We start from the raw sequence: 18843 nt of genomic DNA, 5'->3' as shown, positions 1-18843 counted from the left end.
AGTCCTCCCCGAGACACCAGGTCGCACGTACTTTGTGCACACGCAGCCCTGAACCCGGATCCATGCAGCAGCATTCCCAAAGTCTGGGACAAATATCCCTAGGGCAACTAAAGGACAAAAAAACAGAGCTACAATATAGACCCTTATGAAGGACTTGGAATAGTCACAAGCCTATTTTGAACAATTCATTGGGTACCTGGTGAGTGAAGTTTCAGGATCAGTTCATACACCATTCAATTTGCCAATTCACTCCTGCTATTTGTTATTCCAGCTGTACTGCTGCTTTCCCAAATAGATTTTTTTTTTCCCCAGCTTGAGTAGATGGCTACACCATTTATTAACCATCAGAATAATAAAAAAGAATACTGGATACCAATTCCAGTGTTCACTGCCACGTTTTTTTTACCCCACCACCCATTTGGACAACTAGTTGCCCACCATAGCTACCAGGAGTCTTGTCTTCAATTTTGATGAGCCCTGGGATTTATGTACTCAGAAGGACATAGCCAGTGAGTTGATGGGATCACAGGCTTGTATGACTGAATGTCTATTATAATTTATGCCTAAAACCTGCTGTATTTGAAAAGCAGCCACTGATATAACTTGAGGATTTAGCATGCAAGTAAGTTTTACAAGCAGATTTAACCCCTACAGTGAGAAATGTTAAGTCTTCTGGAGGAAAATTATCTCAAAAACTATGTAGCATCTAATAAGCAGCAACACAGAACTAACATGTAGGCACCAAAAAGCAAATTTCTCTGTCCTGACCCACCAGTGCAAGTAAGGATTTTTAGATAAGCTGTACTGGGCTAAATGTACTATTAATTTAAAATACAAGAAAACCCAAAGAAAGGGTGTGCATTTTAGATTTGTCTACTTCCCACAATAATCTAGTGCTACCAAATACAGTCAGCTGCTAGATTTTGTCAGAGCATAAATCCCTCCCCTTATGAGGGGATGCATGGATCTGTGCGGAAGCATTTGGACTAGAGTACAATCTGTGACTGATCCTGCAAAAGGGAAGCATGCACTTATTTGACGGGCCTGAGTAATTGGATTAAAATTTCTGTGTTTAATTTTCCATAGAGTTAAGGACATGGACAAATATTTTTAGAATCAGGGTCTTGGTGGTGAAGAGTGTGCTGTGTTTTACACTGGAAGAATACATTAAACACTTCCTCTGTGTGACTCTTGAGTTATTACAAGAACTGTCTGCAAAGGCAGAATACAATACAGAGGCAAAAAACACCAGCTTCACACCCAGATGAAAACTCCAAATTCCCTGCCCACTAGTAGGTTGTTATACTTACCAATACTGCAGTACTTTCCTGCATAATTTCCTTTGCAATCGCATACTATTTTCCCACTGAAAGTAACCATTTTACATTCTCCACCATTCATGCAAGGATCATGAACACAACCTACAAGCAGAAACCAAAGATCAAACCAAAGGTACAAACTATTCAAGAGAATCAGTCCATTTTAACTTACTTTAGTACACCTTCTCCGCGCATATGCATTTTGGGGAAGTTTTTCCTTTTTTACTCATCTCAGACCTACACTTGATATTAATTAAAGGAAACTCTACTGATTTCTGCCCACTGAAGTCTGTCTCATTGTTTTCACTTCTATTGGACAATGTCAGCCTAGCTGTTGACAAATATTATCAATGAACAACAGGTAAAATGGGGGTGGTGATTATTATTACTAGTGGTGATGGTGATGGCATTAGCACTTCTTTCCGTACAGAGGGTTCTGCCAATTCCAGGTTTGCCACTGAGCTGCATTAAAATTTATAACGTATCTAGCAGGGAGCTCAGTTAAATATTTAGCATCTGTGACTGGGAAGTATCAAGTCCTATCAAATTTCCCAATTCTCCCATGGACTTCCAATGTCCTAGAAAGCCACCGACTCTCCATGCTTTAGTTTCCAGTTCTGTAAGGCGGGAATAAAAGCACCTACCTATTTCGAAGGGCTTTTATAAAGCTTACTTAGTACTGTAAGTTACTTGGGAGTCTGGGCAGGGTAAAAGTCAGCCAGACTGAATAACAGAATAGCCGTACCAGAGCACACATATAGAGGAGGCATACGGTTTGCTTCCCACCATCTATCCCTCCAAAAAGGAGGTGCTGTGCTGGCTTCATCAGACAAGTGACAACCCAAAGCGCATGCCCTGCAGCTAGCCGACCGGCTGTGTCAGGCACCTGGCAGCCCCAAAACAAGGAGGAGGCTTCATAACATAAGCATCACTGCAGCCAGGAATGGATATGTCGGGCCAAAAAACATGGGGACTCTGGGGTCAATGCAGGGCATATGGGATCCTGGAGGTGGGTAGAGTTTACGTGCTGGCAACTCAAGAGTGGGATAGCCTTGGGAAGAAAACCCAGAGCTGAAACAGCAATGTGAAATGATTGTAGGTGTGCAGGGGAAGAGTAGAGGAGGGCATGCCTCTCAGGCATGTTACAGTTTCGGAGGAGTAATTTTACCACCTCTACTAAATAATCTGTTGCATATTCTTACATGCTGCAGTTCAGGATTGCATCCCTCTCAAAGAAAACCCTAAGATGTGTCCCTAAAATTCAGCTTAATGCATATAGTTGCTTCCTCAAATAAATACAGACACATTGAAATGATTTCCTGGGTCAGCATTACTGCTCATACATGGAAAGGTAAGTTAAAATATTCTCTTTTGGGGAGGGTACACAAGCTGCAAGAGCAGCATTACTGTGTATAACACTGCTCAGGCTTTGATATCCTTACTGTCCTTTATCCCCACTGCATGCAGGCCAATAGCTGCAATACAAAATAGCGCCTTACTTTTGTGTTCGACACTCCTGCACTCGATCTGACCGTTCACACACATGCACTGCTCCACAGCTCCTTGTTGGACTCTTGACCAGCTCATGCCCACATCAAAGAACTCATAGAGACTGTTGTCAAAACATTTATCTGAAACATAGTTTAAAAAACAACACAAGCTTTCTGAGGTTATTTCTTGCAAGGCATGGCACCACAGTCTCCATCATTGCCTGCTCATCCCTTTTTTCCTGTTGAGCAGATACATGTTTGTCGACAGTGGTTCTCAAGTAAGCAAGCCTCCATAGTGTGGAGGCACTAAGCCACTCTCACAGCAGCTCCAAGGCCCTTGAGGCAGAGGTGGCTTTCTCTTCAAGCCCTATAAGCACGACAGCATCACCACTACTTAAGGCCTTCCAAAAGTTCATTCAGCAAACACAAAAAATCAAATCATCAGTGGTATATACTTCTGTCTGTCCCACTTCACTGCATCATCCACAGATGATGGGCTGTGTTAGAGACAGTGGAGCATGAGGACTGAAAAAGACTTCTTTGCTTCTTGTTGGGAGAGAAGTCTAGAGCTTCAGGGAACATGGTTTAGTGGTGGACTTGGTAGTGTTAGGTTAATGGTGGGACTCAATGATCTTAAGGGTCTTTTCCAACCTAAATTATTCTATGATTCTATGAAAAGCCTTCATTAAACAACAGCAAACACAGCTGAAAACCCTAGGTGTAAAAGCCTAGTTCCTTGCTTGACGTGCGGTAAATTGGGAGTGACACCACCATAAAACTGGAAAAATAACCCAAGCAAAGCCTTTTGGCTTGACTCTCCTCCTTTGAAAATTACTACCCTGAAGGTGGAGGAGCTGCCCAGGTGCAAAGCTGACATCACAGGAAAAGTCATAATAGACCCATGTGTGCATATACATAAGGGATAAGGCGTCACCTGAAATTTTGTTGCTTTTTCATGTCTCTCTGCCCTACCTACTAGATGATATTAGTAATTTCCAAACATGCAAGGGATATTTAAATCTTAAAAACAGCAAAGGGAGGGGAAGAGGCTCTTTGTGTTTCCCATAGCTTAATACCTCACTGGCTCAGAGCATGCTTGGATTTATAATTGTATAATCAAGCTATTTTCAGCTGGCCTGTCAGCAATGGATTGTCTGTCATAACCACTTGGAAACCCGCCTACACAAATATTCATGCTGCAGTGGTCTCTCCCATCACAACAGCACTACCTTTTCATTAAGCGAACATTAACGAGCTCTACTTACTGCTCGTACTTCATGTTGTAACACTCACAGAAGAAGATACTTACTCATCTGACAGTCCTCGCCCGTGAATTCCTCGGGACAGGTACAGTGGTACATCCTATGGCCATGAGCAAAAGAACAGGTCCCTCCATTTTGGCAAGGGTTGTTTGCACAGTGATCTAGACAGGCCACATAAGAAGTTGTTGTTAATAGCTGCCAGATAAGCCATGCTTTGTTGTGTTAGGCGTCAGCTTGGTTACATGAACCATTTTGGCTCAATGCATGGTGGTTTTAATACCATCTATTAACCTAAAACAAAGTTCCTCCAACCAATTTACATTGGTTTTGTTTCTAGCTGTATAGCAGCTATATTTATCCAGCTTTTAATAACCGTATAGCAAATCACTGAGCTGAACCTCCTCCCCCAGAGTAACTTGTCCGAAAGTGGTAGGTCCAGGCACGCATGTAGTTAGCTGCCAGAGCTGCCACTGTGGCGAGGAAGAAGATGGGGCAAATGCCCACAAGATGGAGCTGTGCCTTTACACTGGGGAGGGAAGGCTGCAGCTCTGCCTCTGCCCGTATTACTGCCCTGCATGCTTAGCATTTCAACATCAATGACCGGGATTATGCATCTCTCTTTCAATTACACAAAGGACAACCCTCGACAGAAGAATTTGCCATGGATTTTTGGATTATGTCTAAAACTAATGGACAGCTGGAACAAGGGAAAAAAATGTAAAGCAAAACAAGGGCACATCCAAGTAAATCAGGCCAAGCAATATTAAACTGGACCAGTCTAGTATATCTCTGTTTTCTAAAGAATTTTCTAAATCATGGGAAAATATGGTGGGAGAGGAGGGGATGTGCCAGGACAACCTTCTTAACTCCTGCGACAGAAGCTTTACTTGGCAATGTGCAATGCAAAAGTTGTAACAGTCTTGCTGGCCTGGCAACATTCCTGATTTCAGGCAGTGTCGAGGGAGTTATCTCCCCTGAAGTTAACCAACATCAATGTTTTACACCTGCTGCAGAGCTGGCCCAACAGCTTGTCTGCATTTGAATCTTCATTTTTAATGCTGGTCAAACTCTGCGAGGGCAGCTGTAGAGTTACTCAATCCAGGTGCTGCTTCAGCTAGAGAGTACGGTCCTAAGCATGGGATGCAACATACAGAAACATAGGCACACACATACAGGGCTGAAGCGAAGCATGAAAGGTACATCTGGAAATTTGCTGCAGCAGTGTAAATGTAAGGTTCCCCTGCATGGATCAAAATATTTACTTCAGAATAGAGTGGTGTAATTGATATCAGATAGCAGGTCTGGGTGTATTCAGCGGTAGTTTCACTCCACGATAACATCAAGAGAGAGCAAGTAAAGGCAGTGACGTTCCTACTGTTCCTGCTGTTCGATAGTTATGAAACTTTTAGTGGTGTAATATTTCCTCAAAGGAAAATCCGGCATTTCCTTTTCCCATCACATCCAAACCATGACTTGATCTCCAAGCCATCTTCTGGTGCAGTGGCGCTTAAGTTATTTTTTGTACCCTCGTTAAATCTGCAAAAAGGACTTCCAGTCTATTTCTTTCCAGTTGGAGTGCCTCACTACATCCCACCCACCACTCCAGTCTGACCTCCCTGGGGTGTTCTGCATCCCTCCTCACCTTTCCTGGAGTCCAGCAACAACTTCCACTCATAAGCACATGGACAACTCACAGTTCCCTGCAGGGAATCCTGCCCACCATTAACTATCCATTAATTGGGGAGTGACAAGTCCCTGCCTGCTCAGCCAATGTCTAAAGCCACCCAGCAGTATCTCCCCACCCTCATGGGTAAAACATTCCATGCTTGCTAGCAATCATCTTGACTTCAGCTTCACCTCTCTGAGGCTCTGCTGAAAGAGAAGTAGCCTTGTCTTGCGTTTCTACCCATATCTTCCCACAAAAGAAGGAAGGCCTTTTTGTTTCTGCCACCCACCTTTCCCAGAACTGGAATTGTTCTTCCCCAGAGCCTCTCTTGGGATGATGCCTCTTCCTCCTGCCTGCGCAGCCCACACGACTCTACTTCTTCCTTCCATATCGGTCCAAACGTCTCAAAAAACCTCACTGTCTGGCACTTTTTTCCCCAAGTCTGAGTCTCCCTGGGGGTTTGGCCATTCGTCCAAGATTTCCAGACATTCAGAACAGTAGTCCTAACAGACTGCCCAAGATCTGGAGGTCCCACATGTAGGCACATTGCACTTTTGTGCATATATATGTACGTACATACGAGCTACACGTTCGCAGCCCAGTTGGCCCATATGTATGAAGGGATCACATCAGGCACATGCTACACACAGTCCACAGAGATCCCCTGGGCAGGAGTGGAGGATCCTCTGGAAACCTGAAGGCAGAAATAAAGCTCCAACTGATTTAGGGGAGGTTTGAACAAGCGCCTTGGATGTTGTTACGGTGAGCTCTGGCTCTGTACAGTGCAGTACTACCATCTCCCTCCATCATAGCCTTCATACCTGAGCTTCATTTCATCCTGAAGATAAACACTTTTTGTTTAAACTTTCTCTTGAAGTTGGCAGATGTATTTTTCTGTATCAATGCCTCCAACACTTGCTTAGCACTAATTTCTAAGCAGCTCCAATGGTTTCAAGTCTACACCCATGTACACATGGTATTCTTGGCCTGGAGAGAGTTTGTGCTTCAGGCTTCACTTTCAAGCAGGTCCTTCCCCATCCTGGTTCACACACTCCTCACCAATCTCTCATGGCCAAAGGATACTCTCTCTCTCCCCAAAATTTCATTTTTTCATGTTTTTCAAGTGTCTATAAAGTGGTTGAGATTCCCTCAAACATTTCATATTTTAGTGGATTTTTTTCACAACAAAATCATATATTTTCCACATCTTAAAGCTCAGCATTATTCAGTTTGACTGCTTCTTTCTTCCCAGCTATCTTCCCCGGCAGGCAAACTTTCCTCCTGTTTGCTTGAAGTTCCCTTCAGCCATTATGCAGCTCCTTCCTTTCACCCTCACCATAAAACTTTTCTCTTTAAGCTATGGCTGGTGATCTGTCAAACATTTTCCAAGTCCAAATACTGTGCTTGCTACTTAAAAAAAAGTAGACTTATGTTTATAATTAACAGCTAAAGAACTTTTATTTAATTTCACAAAATTCTTAACGCTTCCAGAAATAAAGTCTTTTCTTTGCAACAGCCAGCAGTGATCTTTTCCAGCTACCCCATCCTTTCTTTTCTTTCCTTTCCTCTCTCACACATATAACTCTTCTTTTTTCTGGAGAAAAAACAGTAGCCAGAGCAAGCCCTCACTGGTGTGAAGGTATATTGACAGAGATACCCCTCAGCGAGGGGCAGGCAGACAAGGGTAGCTTTCTTGTTGCAAACCACCTTATCTAACACTGTGGTGGGCAACAGGCAAAAATGAAGCAGCAAGCTCAAAAAGGTTTGCGGGCAGCCAGCTCTCTGCGGAGATGGCTGCACGTGGGGCTGGCAGGTCAATGGCAATGGGCAGATTGAGGGACAAAGGTGGCACAAAGCACCCCCAGAAATGCAATGTTAGGCTTGGAGAGCTCCTTCTTCAGCTACTGGAAAAGCCTCTTTGAGTCAGCCAGCTACCACCATGACAGTCAGTGTTTCACCGGCGGATTAAAGCAGTCGTGAGTTACAGCTTCCAACATTTTAAGCTCTGGGAGGGCACTCATGAATAAGTTAGCGCAGCCCTCATAGCCTGACTCTTGTAAGCATGAACTGTCTATAAAGTCTACATTCGTGTCTAACATACTTGCATTACAAAGGCACATACATTGCTGCTTGTTTTGGGGTTAGGTCATTTGTCTCTGATCTACTGTTAATCTGCTTTAAAGCCAGGCTGGAAAATAATTTAAAGTTGTTAAGTTTAAAATGATGATGCTGTGCACTGCTTAATTTTAGACTGTCAGCATGATTCAGCTAACGTTGGCTTTTCGAGCGCTCCAGTAGATTGCAATCAGCTTGGCAATGAGACTTCTGACACTGTGGAGAACTCCCTGCAAGGGGATGGTGGAAAATGACCTTTGTTTGAAAGTAGGAAGCAAACATCTAAGGGCATCTGTTTGTATCCCGCAGACTAAACAAGACAGGTCACATTTGAAAGTAGTGAGATGGAGAAGAGAGGAACACGATCAGCATTTAGACACAGATCCAAAAAAAACCTCAGGGGCGTCAAGTCTGATCAGTGCAACACCTGATATTTCAATGCTGGTCTGTTGCTGTATGAATTGAGAATTAGATATATACATTCCTTACAAACTGAGATTCCCCAGCATCCAGCTCATGAAACATGGAGCTGGGGAGACAGAGACAAGCGAGGGCCAGCCCCTGAGGCACTGCTGAGGACAGGGCTGCGTGTTCCCCACTGAACTGCTTGGGACGTGGTGCTTTCACCCAGCGTGTCAGTTGAAGTGACTTATCTAGAAAGGAGAGTTTGCCGCAGACCTTGGCTTCCCGTTTTAGACAGACTTTCGCAATGAGACGATTGTAGCACTGGAGTGTGGTGACCACAAGAAGCCGTAGCACTGCTCAGCTAAGTAACCCTTTCATTGTCCCTCAGTACTCCTGCAATGAATGCGTCTGTCCTCTTGTCTTCTCTGACACAGCCTAAAGCCCAAGGAAGTCTGGTTTTGGAGGCCTGCTCTTTACCCTGAGATCTCCAGGAAGGACAGCCAGAAGTGATGGCTGTGTGTTGTACAGGGTGTGAAATATTTCTGTACCTTCTAAAAAATTAACTGGTGAAACAGACAGAAAGTGTAGCTGATTAAATGAAGGGAAAAGTAAAAGGCACATCCAAGCCGTGAGGGGAAGGATGAACACCTCTGTGCTTGGCTCCAGCAGGAGTTCAGATTTCCATGCTGGCGTTACGATAATTTCTCTCCATGACCTCAAGTTAGTCAACAGAGAGTGAACTAAAGACTGTGTGATAGTCACAATCTAATGCTATAATTATGCAGAGTCACAGAGAGATCCCAGAAACAGTTAATGTGAAGGCTTGCTCTGTGTACACCAAATAAAAGCAGCACTTGAAGGCACCGTCCCTCCTTACTGCAGGTGGCAAACTAGGAGCCAGGTATCTGGAGCCACTCAGCAATGGCTCGCCTTACCTGAGTGGTCTTCGGGCAGCGAAGCGCAGTGTCCCCATCTCCTGTCCCGGTCATAGTTATGTGTTGTTGAACACCTGAAAAGAATGAAAGGTGCAGTTTAGTGCAGTTTTAAACAGCCTGGATGTTTGCACTGAAACTATATGGCCTTCACACTTTGGCAACCTGGCAATTCATAGGTTTTTTTCTAATTAGCATCTGTTTCATTCAAATTCTCTTAAGACCAGAGGAAAAATACACTTTCTTTTGTTAAAGATGTTCTGCCCCATTTCTCTCAAACAAAATACAGATTAAGAATGAGATGTGGAAGCAGGACCTGAGATCTCCAATGAATCCTCCAGAAAAACCCAACCTTCTTGCTATTTCTAAGATTAGAAAATGAAAGACAGAAATAAAAACCAAAACCAAAGCACATAAATTATGTCTCCTTTATTCATTACAAAACAAGCAAAACAGGACCAACCCATTTCTTATGCCTGTCAGTTACTTTAATAATCTGTGGAGTCAGGAGACTGTCCACAGAGGGACTTTTTCCTGGCTTTCAGTGGCAAACATATTTTGCACTCAGTTCCTTTAAAGTGTTTCTATTTTTTAACTTGCCAGACAAAATGAGGAAATAACTGACACAGGGTGATTTCCAAATGCACGGATAAAACCTCTCCTTTTTGCAGAGCAGCGGGCTGAAACCCGCGCGCCACGCCGCCTGTGAGAATCCTACAGAGACAAACTTTGACAACTCTTTTATCCACGCGCTTTCCTTGCCCTCATCAGTCTGTTATCTCCAAGGCTCACAGCACTCCAAGGAGCATTAAGCTGCTATTTTCCATTTGCAGAGGTAGACTTGTAAGCTTCCCTGAGGCCACACAGGGAGTGTGTGACTGAACCTTGGAGGTCCATGTTGTGTCCCAATGCACCATCCACCAAAATAGCCACCTTAACCAGTTCTAATGCAGCATAATAAACATCAGCTGCCACTACACAGGAAAATGAGTGGCTACATGGCATTGGAAGAAATAGGAGTTTGCTTTATTTAACATGCCTGATAACCTATTTTTATTATGTGTGGTTTTATCATACCTTGAACAGTTGTGTTATCAAATATTTTTTCACCCTAGGACATCACAAGCTAGATTGAAATTTTATTGTAGAGCATGTCTACCATTTTAACTGCCCTACTTTGCTTCTTAATTAGGTGCCATGCGGTTTTTAAAATGCTTTAATTCCTATGGAGCATCTGAATAGGCCACACATATTAAGTTTGGTGACCTCAATTATATAAGGTGCACAAAAAGAAAGGTGCTTGGTAGTCTAGTGCAGATTAACTTGACACCTTCTTAAAGAGGCTGTTTTCTCACAGGCATTAAGGCCCGTGTGACTCTGCTGGGAGTTAATGGAAATTTCTCTGTGCTCCTTCGGTGGGAAATGGATCGTGTTTTTTTTAAAGGACGGTCTATTACGCATGAGGATTAAGGTGAGGAGTAAGTTAAAAGTGGTTCCCAGCGGTGCGCTGCTTGTGTCATTGTTGGCAAAACCATCTCTGACTGAACACTTCATCTGTGCCAGCCGTGACAGGGAAGGAGAATCCAAACTTTTCTGACTGACTTAATTAGTGATTTAGCAGAGCGACGTTACACTGAGCAGCATGGAAGAGGCAAATGGAAAAGGCCCCATATACATCTAAGGAATTCAAGCAAACTCTGATCATTAGGGGGAAAAAACCAATTTATATGCAAATTAATACTCTCTGGAGTCTGTCCAGTAGCAGCCAAGTTCTAAGCAAATGGAGAATTCAATTTTTCCCCTCTTAAATGTTTTTTGTCATCAGACACCCTGACAGAGGCTTCTTCCACCAGCTTTCCACAACCCACTGGTCCTCCCACCCAATGCTCTTCACAGCCAGTCCTCTCCTTCCCTATCGCCTCTCAGTGCCTACGAAGAGGTTGGTCCTCCCCTGCGATGCCAGGCTGCCTCCTCAGTGCCAGGCTTCTTGCACATTCACATAATCCTTTCATATTTTCCACCGCCTATCTCTCACTGTTTGGGAGAAGCTCAGAGCATCCTCAAAGCTACTTCACTAGTCTTTCTCCTTTTCTTTTTAAAATCTCTTCTTGGCTGGGAGGCTTATCAAAAATGTGATGACATTTTGGTCTCACAGGTTGTTACCTCCAGCAGCCACACCAACCAAATGGGCTTATTATTTCTTTGTGCTACTTGTAAATGGGACCACTCTCTAAGTTTATGAGACAACAAATGTCTTTACATCAGCCTGTCACATAAAATTGTTGATAAAAAAGTGAAAACTTAAAGACACAGATACTGAATTAATTACACCAGAAAAGTCCACTACTAGGCATTGATTTAAACAACATTTTAAACCCATGCCTGGTAAACAACACAGGAATGGATGGACAAAATGGTGTATCAGAGGTGAGGCCTAACTGGTAGGCAGGTTAAATGGAAAGAGGGCTATTTTACCCATCAGGAGCATCGGGAGCCTTAATAATAGGACATTTTGGAGACCAAGCAAAGCCTTGGGCCAGAGCCAGACTGGTGGAAGGAATAAGCTCTGCCATCACACCTGGTGCTGTCACCGTGTTCGAGGCCCAGAGGTTCCCTCAGACCTTTTTAGCTGTTGTACTGACCACAGGAGATGGCCAGACTTTGCCTGATAACACCAGAGCAAGCATTACTAGCACCAGCAAAATCCAGAGCCTGACGTTTGGTGTCTCCTGGCTCACCCCACATGTCCTTCTCCTTTCCAGGACTGGCATAAACTCTCCAGCTTGTAATCCAGCTGGCCAAAAAGCCCTCCTTTGCACTGTTTTCAATCTGTGGCCAAAGCATCAAATCTTCCTGTTTCCAGAGAAGATGGTAAGATCATGCCATTCCTCCACAGACCTAAGCCCACCCTTGCAACCTGGCACAACGGGAACCCGCACATCCAGCACTCAACTGCAGGATAAGGTTTCTCCAGGGTATGAGTCAACACCTTCAATTCACAGCCAAAATGTGAGCCAAAGTCTGCTCCCACTGTTCCCCTTGAGCAGGATCTCAAGGGAACCCATCCCACCATGGGACACAGGGGCAGGGCACTGGTAGCATCCCTTGCAGCCCCAGCTTGGCTGCAATTCAGACCACCATCCCCATTTGCTCTCATGGGTGTTCACTGCACCCCCATTTTGTCTGTCCCTACACTGTTTTGTCTTTCTGGAGGTACCAATGAACTTTAGCAACAGTTCCAGCTAATATTTGCTCTTCAACACAAAAAGCAAATTTACATGACATCTTTAGTACCTCATAAGAGGCCTCTAAATGGGAATTTATCTGTGAAAACAGATTATAATTAAAGGGAAATGCAATACAGGATGCTGTTAAAGGAAGTTTGTTATTTGAATACTGCAATTATTTTGTCTTCTTTCCTGTGTTTTTGATAAATATTTATAAAGACACAACTTGTTTGTTGCTCTCAGAGAAAGTAGGGAGACGTTTCTGCAGTCAGGACTGATTTATGTTGAAACATTTAACGCTATGAATGGACAAGGTCATGTCTGATTGCCTTCCACATTTAGCCCTTTGAATCAACACAGTAGCTTCCATAAATGAGATATCCAGCTTTGTGTTAAGGTAGACACTGCTGTTAAGTGCTTTCTGCAGGAGGACTATCTTTTTATTGAACTTAATATGATGGGCTAGCACACAATATCTGTGTCATACGTAGTAGGAGAAAACATATAATAAAATTAAAGCCTACTGGAGCAGGCTTTGGCTCACACTAGAGAGTCCTGCCTATAGTCCTGCCTTAAAGTATGGCTTGAGGACTAAGGACGTGGACTCATTAAGTGCATAATCCAGCACTCTCCTGGTCTGGTCTCCTTGCATTTGGACCCAAAGAGGCAAGTTGCATCCAGCGTCCCATCATCTCCATCCTTACTAGCAGCTGGCAGGCAGGCAGGAGCAGGAAGGACACCGGCCATGCCCTCACCTGCTACCTGCCAGGTGCCCTGGGATCAGTTATTCAGCATCAGCCCAACATGGGCTAGTGCCAAGTAACACAAAAATGCACAGAGCAGGTTTCCTGACTGCTATTCAGGGCTCTTTTCCCGGCATCTCCGTGCCTGAAGTCACACGTTAGGTTGCTTTTAGCTTATGAAAGAAGAGTAAACACCGCCCAGAAGGTCAGCCATGGGGTGAAATGGCCTGTCAAAACCAAACAGCTCCAGCTGTCCTCCTCCTCATCTCCCTGCTTGTAAATGGCTTTTTAAAAATTGGAAGCATAAGAGCAAGTTGTCCAAGGTCAGCTCTAAAGTGTGCTCTAACCTTGGATCCCATCCATTCACAGGTTTTTCTGGTTTTTTCCATTTCTGTGGCCTAACTGGCTAAAAACAAATACACAGAGTGTCATGTATTAACAAGATCTATCTTAAGCATTGCATGAAATTAAGTGGATCCAAAGGTCAAACTCTTTGTGGGTACAGTTCATCAAAGACAGGGTTCAAACTGGAAAATTATTCTGGTTCTCTCCAATATCTCTTAAGATATTCTGTAATTCTTGTTTCCTTGAGGCTTTTCTTATCTGGATTGTATCTATGGATGTCAGGGAAATTCAGAAGTGGCCTCCTAGCCTGAAGCTCTATGTCTATTTGTGTAAGAAGGTATGTGTTGTGTTGTTTACATTACACCAGCACTTACACTTAAAACAGATGTGCCATTAGAAAGATGGCACAGATTACGAAAAAAATTAGGCAGTCCAGTATAAAAAATGAGAGTTCTGTCCTGTATGGGTGAGTAAAATAAACTATAAAATACTATCTGCACCCTGAAAACATGCAAGTATGTGCCTTTCACATAGCTCATCTGCGCATACATTTTCACATTACTGGTACCCAGACATTCCCTGCTTCGTTGCCTTTGATTTCTGTTAATATATGCCCATTAGATAGGTTCATCTGCAAAGTTAGTCTTGTTTATTCAGTGCTTGCTGCAGTAGGATTCCCACCTGACTGCCCCTACCCCAAAATGAATAATGAATAACAACTTCTGCGTATGTAAAAGAATAACCTTTGCCCAAAATAAGGACACCTGGTCTTAAACACACTAGTAGAATAAATCATTGCCCAACAAGCAGGACAAAGGGGAGAGGAGGGGGAAAAACCCTACTTTCCTCAAAAATCAGATGGTCTCTGCTGCAGTACAAGTATGGCTCACACAAATCAAACAATTCCTTAACCGAGTGTCATCTCTTATAGGTGTCTGTATCTCTCCTTTCTCCCTCAGCAGAGGGTTTCTGTCACGTTGTTTCATTGGTCCTGCCCTTTCTGTACAAGCTCTTGCCACTCATGTAAGTTGCAACTCCAACATGAAGGCCAAGGAGGAAACATTTCTGCAGTTCTTGAGCTTTCTGTGGCCCTGGAGACCCCGTGCCTGGGCTCTCTAACCTCTGAGCATGTCTTGACCTGAGGGCCATGACAATAAGCAGGAGAACTGCATGGTTCTCCTCGGGCACGCATCAAGCTCAAGTTAATTATTCTAAAAACAAGATTAAAGCACTAAAAGGATGGCATTTTCATTTGAATGCTGTCTTCATTTATGAGCCATGTGAACTTACCATTTCTTTTGGGAAAATAGATTTGATAAACATGAGTGATAAAACCTTCCACCGTACCGGAAAGGAAATTTGCATAAATTTCCATCCTCCGTAAACACTGAAATACAAGAATAAAAAAACTCATCATGCAGGTGAACACCAACCCACGGGTATATATATTATATGTTATTAAATGAAATTATGAAGATGATAGATATATTCAAGTTTTTCAGCTGTACTTTGGACTCTGTGTTTCTGCAACTTCTAGTGCGTAAGAAGAGGCTTAAAATACTACATAATGACCAAATCAACAAAGATAAATGGGCTCTGTGGTAGAATAAAGATCTCAGATCATTTCGGCTCAAAATATATTGCAAATTCTGGTACAGCAAATGCCAATTATATTCATTAATTGCAATTATCATTTCTAATTATGTAGTATTGTAATAGCATATTAAATTGATTTCTGAAGTAGTATCCTTTCAGGCTCCATATCACATTGTAACATCTGTTTAAAACAATTAAGGCACCAGACAGTACAAACTGAAATAGAAACAGTCAGGAGAAAGAAGGGTTTAAAGTTTGGGGGAAGACAGATAATTTTGATCATACCACCTTCTCTTCGGATAAGCAGATTCCTTACAACTGGGGAGACATTGATGGGACCAGTATCTAAAAAGGGCAAGTTTTATGTTCACCACGTCAGTGATGGCAGTCTAAGGAAGGGTGGTGGGAGTCTAAGGAAGGCTAGTGGGAGTCTAGCAGAAAAAAATCCTTCAAGATGAGTCTTGAGAATGAGAGACTGAAGATAAAAAAGACAATGAAAAACTGTCAGAGCTTATTTAGCCATTAAACTAAAAGCAATCACTTTTGAGAGCCGGCAGCATGAATGGGAAGCCAACCACTGCCGTAGGAGAGAAATGGGGCGTACAGCCGAGCTGGCAGCACAGTGCGTTTCCATTTCTCAGTGACGATGTACGACTGCTCCTTGTCCTGAGCTTACCCCTTCCATGACGGATGGGGCTTCTGCACACCCTTGCGATACCTGTTAACCATCACGAGCCCAGGCTTATCATCTCAAAGAGCTGCTGAGGCCAGTTATTAGCATTATGGAAAAAAATAACCCATCCCTGTGGTCCAAGCCCTTCCTAACCGGTTGGAATTATGGTCTCTCTATCTGTCCTAACTGTCCCCTTCTCTGTCAATGCAAACTAGCTACTGCCAGCCCCTCTGCTATCCCTTTTCCAAGCTTGGTTTTCATTGTCTGAACTAATTAAGCAAATGTTCAGGTATTTACCTCTTCTGATACCTCCCTTTATAAGCAGTTAGGGGAGTTGTGAAAATACATCCATTCAGAAGACATATTGCATCCCAAAGTCCATTAAAGACTGTTCTAAGCTATAAAGGCACCACTAATGGCCTAATTCATGTAATCCTTAACAGCAAAAGCACAGGAGAACAACAGCTTTAAAAATGGAAGTCTGCAATGCCCGTGCACAGCCAGGTTGTCTGTTTGTTTAGGTGCCATCAAAACAAATGCAACCCAGCAAACTGCATGAGGCTCAAACCCTTCTCTCACAGAGAGATCAAGGGCTGTGGCACAAACTGAACCTATACACACAAAGAGCTTTTACACTTTAAAGTCGCAGGGCAGACGCAGCTCTGATTAAAATAAAGGGAGTTGCACACTTACAGCCACACCGTGTTATGAGTGAATATAAGCCACGCCAGCTGAGACAAACTAAAATCCCATCAGCACCTTCCCATTAATCCACACCTGAAGGAAAATTATCTGAGATTCCTGAGCTAATCCCAAATTCCCCTCTACACAGAAATTAATATTGGCATACCTATTCCATAATCCTTATTCATGTTGAAACAAAGACAGGCTTACTACTGACTTGCACAGCATGGATACAGACAGGCAGATCATTCTTACTGTCATGAAACCTATTGGATTGACTTTGTACCTTGTGGGCGAGTGAACTCATGTTTTGAGCCTCTTCCTGCCCCAGATTTGTAGTGCTACAAAGAGAAAAAAAGAATGTGGATTGGAGACACAAATTCACTCTGGGAACCATCCTATAGAGACAAATGTGCTTTCCAGTGTGCCCTGAAATTGTGTTTCTCCCAGTGCTTCTGCAAAGATCTCATTATTTGCATGTGATTTTTGCTGGGGCACAGTCTGGTGAAAGAGGGTAGATAAACACGGGCTCGTGAAAGGTCTCTGTTAAACCAGGAAAACCCAGCACAGCACAAAAAAGGCCAAAGCTCTGCTCCATTATAACTTTCTATTGCCAAGGGACACATCTCCTACTTCTCTCGGCAGGAAGCTTATATGCATTCTGGGGCCGGTTCACAGCTACAAATAATAACCCAGAATTTGACTTTTCCTGCCATTTAGCTGTATCCCCCAGGGCATTATTTAAAAAAGCAACCTCTACTCTATTTGGGTTTGCCAATCAGCAAGCAAAGAGCGCTAGGCTGAGCTGATTTTAAGCCACAGGAAATAATAAAAAATGGTAATACACATAAATTGCTGCTGCCACCAAAGGTGCTGACAACTGAACTATAGCAAAATAAAAATATCACAAAAGAAGTCAAAGAAGCAGCACATCATGAACGTAGAACTGGATAGAGGACTTAACAAGTAAGGGCTAAGACAAAGCTGTTGCTAAGATATTTAGGGAGGGCTTGAACAGTTCTGAGGAAGGAACAGTTTTTGCGCTCTACACCGACCCTGCCAGCACTGAGTAGTCTCCAACGGCTTCAGCCAGGGCTGACATTTTCCTAGGCACCAGGAATATTCCTTTCTACTCCCACCTGCAGTATCTAAGGAGACACTTCTGTACTTCAGTGGGATGGTTAGGATTATAGCATCATTTAGGTATATTTGAGCTAGTTTTAACCTAGCAAGTGAAATAAGGCTAATCATAAAGCCACACAACTGAGCATCCGGGCTATTAGCTGCACTGCTAGTCCATGGTGGATGCCAGGCCATGGTGCTGTTTAAGCAAACTAGCAAAGTCAAACCATCACGGCCATGCTCAGCAGTGCTGCAGGTGCCTTGCAGACATACCCCGAAAAAGACACAAAGCACACGATGAAAACACTGAAGGGCATGGCATGAAAACACGGAGAGGTTTGAAAAGAAGGAGATGGTTACCTAAACTGGCATGTTCAGTTACCAGGTAGCAGTAAGGCCTGGTGGGGTAGCACTCTCCTTCCATGCTACTGCAGGTACCTGCTTATGGCAACACATTTCTAAGATGCATTTTCAAAGTATTTCAATTTTTGTGGCCCTTCCTCCCCTCCCGTTCTTCCTCCCTAGCAGGGCATGGATGTAAGAAATTCTTTAAATGCAGATACATATAGGACCAGCTATCCTACAGGCCCCCCACTTAGTCATCACTGCTGTGAGCCTTCATCTAGCAAATCCCTTTTGTTTTTCATTTGAAGCACTCTTCCTTTCGGTCTGGTTGGCACCTTCACTCATCCAACCCCGAGGCAACATCGTCCTGCCAGCCAGCACGTAGGTGATCCACCACTCCAAAACAGAAGAATCAGTCTTACCATCCTCGCACAGTCACTGCTCAGAGTCAGAGCCAAGACAACAGTGAAAGGAGCACAGACTTTCATCTTCGGTCTCCTCTCACGAAGGTTTTGCCTGGCAGAGGGAAACTTCCAGGGCTGGGCTGAAGCGGGAGGGTGAATCAGCAATGAGCTTTCACAAGGCACTGCGATTTACTTGACTTTAGGGTATTTTAGTTTTCTAAGTAAGCAGAGCTGTTATCGTTGTTAATCATTAATGTCTTTGTGGATAGATGGGAATGCCATGTAGTGAGATATTCTCCCTAAAGCACAGGGAGTGAAGAGTTTACAAAGTGCCTGACCCTCGGAGATGATCGCCGGTGTACTCAGCAAGCATTTAAGAGCACCTCCAGAGGAGCTGCTCCAATGTTGCTTGTAATCAGAGATGATTTACCATCCAGACATTTCCCGTCTCTTTCCCTTCAGGAGCTAATTAAAAGCATGGTATAGCAATAAAAAGGAGCTCCAAGCAAGCCCAC

At 43.5% G+C, this 18843-nt stretch overlaps 1 protein-coding gene across 3 annotated transcripts in view; it reads right to left on the bottom strand.

Annotated features, from left to right (window-relative positions):
• The window catches only part of HGFAC (HGF activator), a 43763-nt gene extending 25236 nt beyond the window's left edge, over positions 1-18527 (bottom strand). For 2 of the 3 annotated variants that reach the window (XM_030023366.2, XM_030023381.2), the window contains exons 1-7: positions 18347-18527; positions 16744-16798; positions 14795-14891; positions 9193-9266; positions 4119-4232; positions 2819-2950; positions 1311-1421 (exon numbers count right to left, since the gene is read on the bottom strand). In XM_030023366.2, coding sequence (XP_029879226.1) covers positions 1311-1421; positions 2819-2950; positions 4119-4232; positions 9193-9266; positions 14795-14891; positions 16744-16798; positions 18347-18412 — 649 coding nt within the window. In that variant the 5' untranslated portion in view covers positions 18413-18527. Of the gene's footprint in view, positions 1-1310; positions 1422-2818; positions 2951-4118; positions 4233-9192; positions 9267-14794; positions 14892-16623; positions 16661-16743; positions 16799-18346 lie in introns of those variants that run through there. The other variant, XM_030023376.2, reaches the window with a different exon arrangement.
• Between the last annotated feature and the right edge of the window lie 316 nt (positions 18528-18843).

The sequence above is a fragment of the Aquila chrysaetos genome, chromosome 1 (assembly GCF_900496995.4).
Source record: "Aquila chrysaetos chrysaetos chromosome 1, bAquChr1.4, whole genome shotgun sequence".
NCBI lineage: Eukaryota > Metazoa > Chordata > Aves > Accipitriformes > Accipitridae > Aquila > Aquila chrysaetos.
Note: the sequence above shows the minus strand (reverse complement) of the source record. Positions and strands in the feature narration are given on the sequence as shown.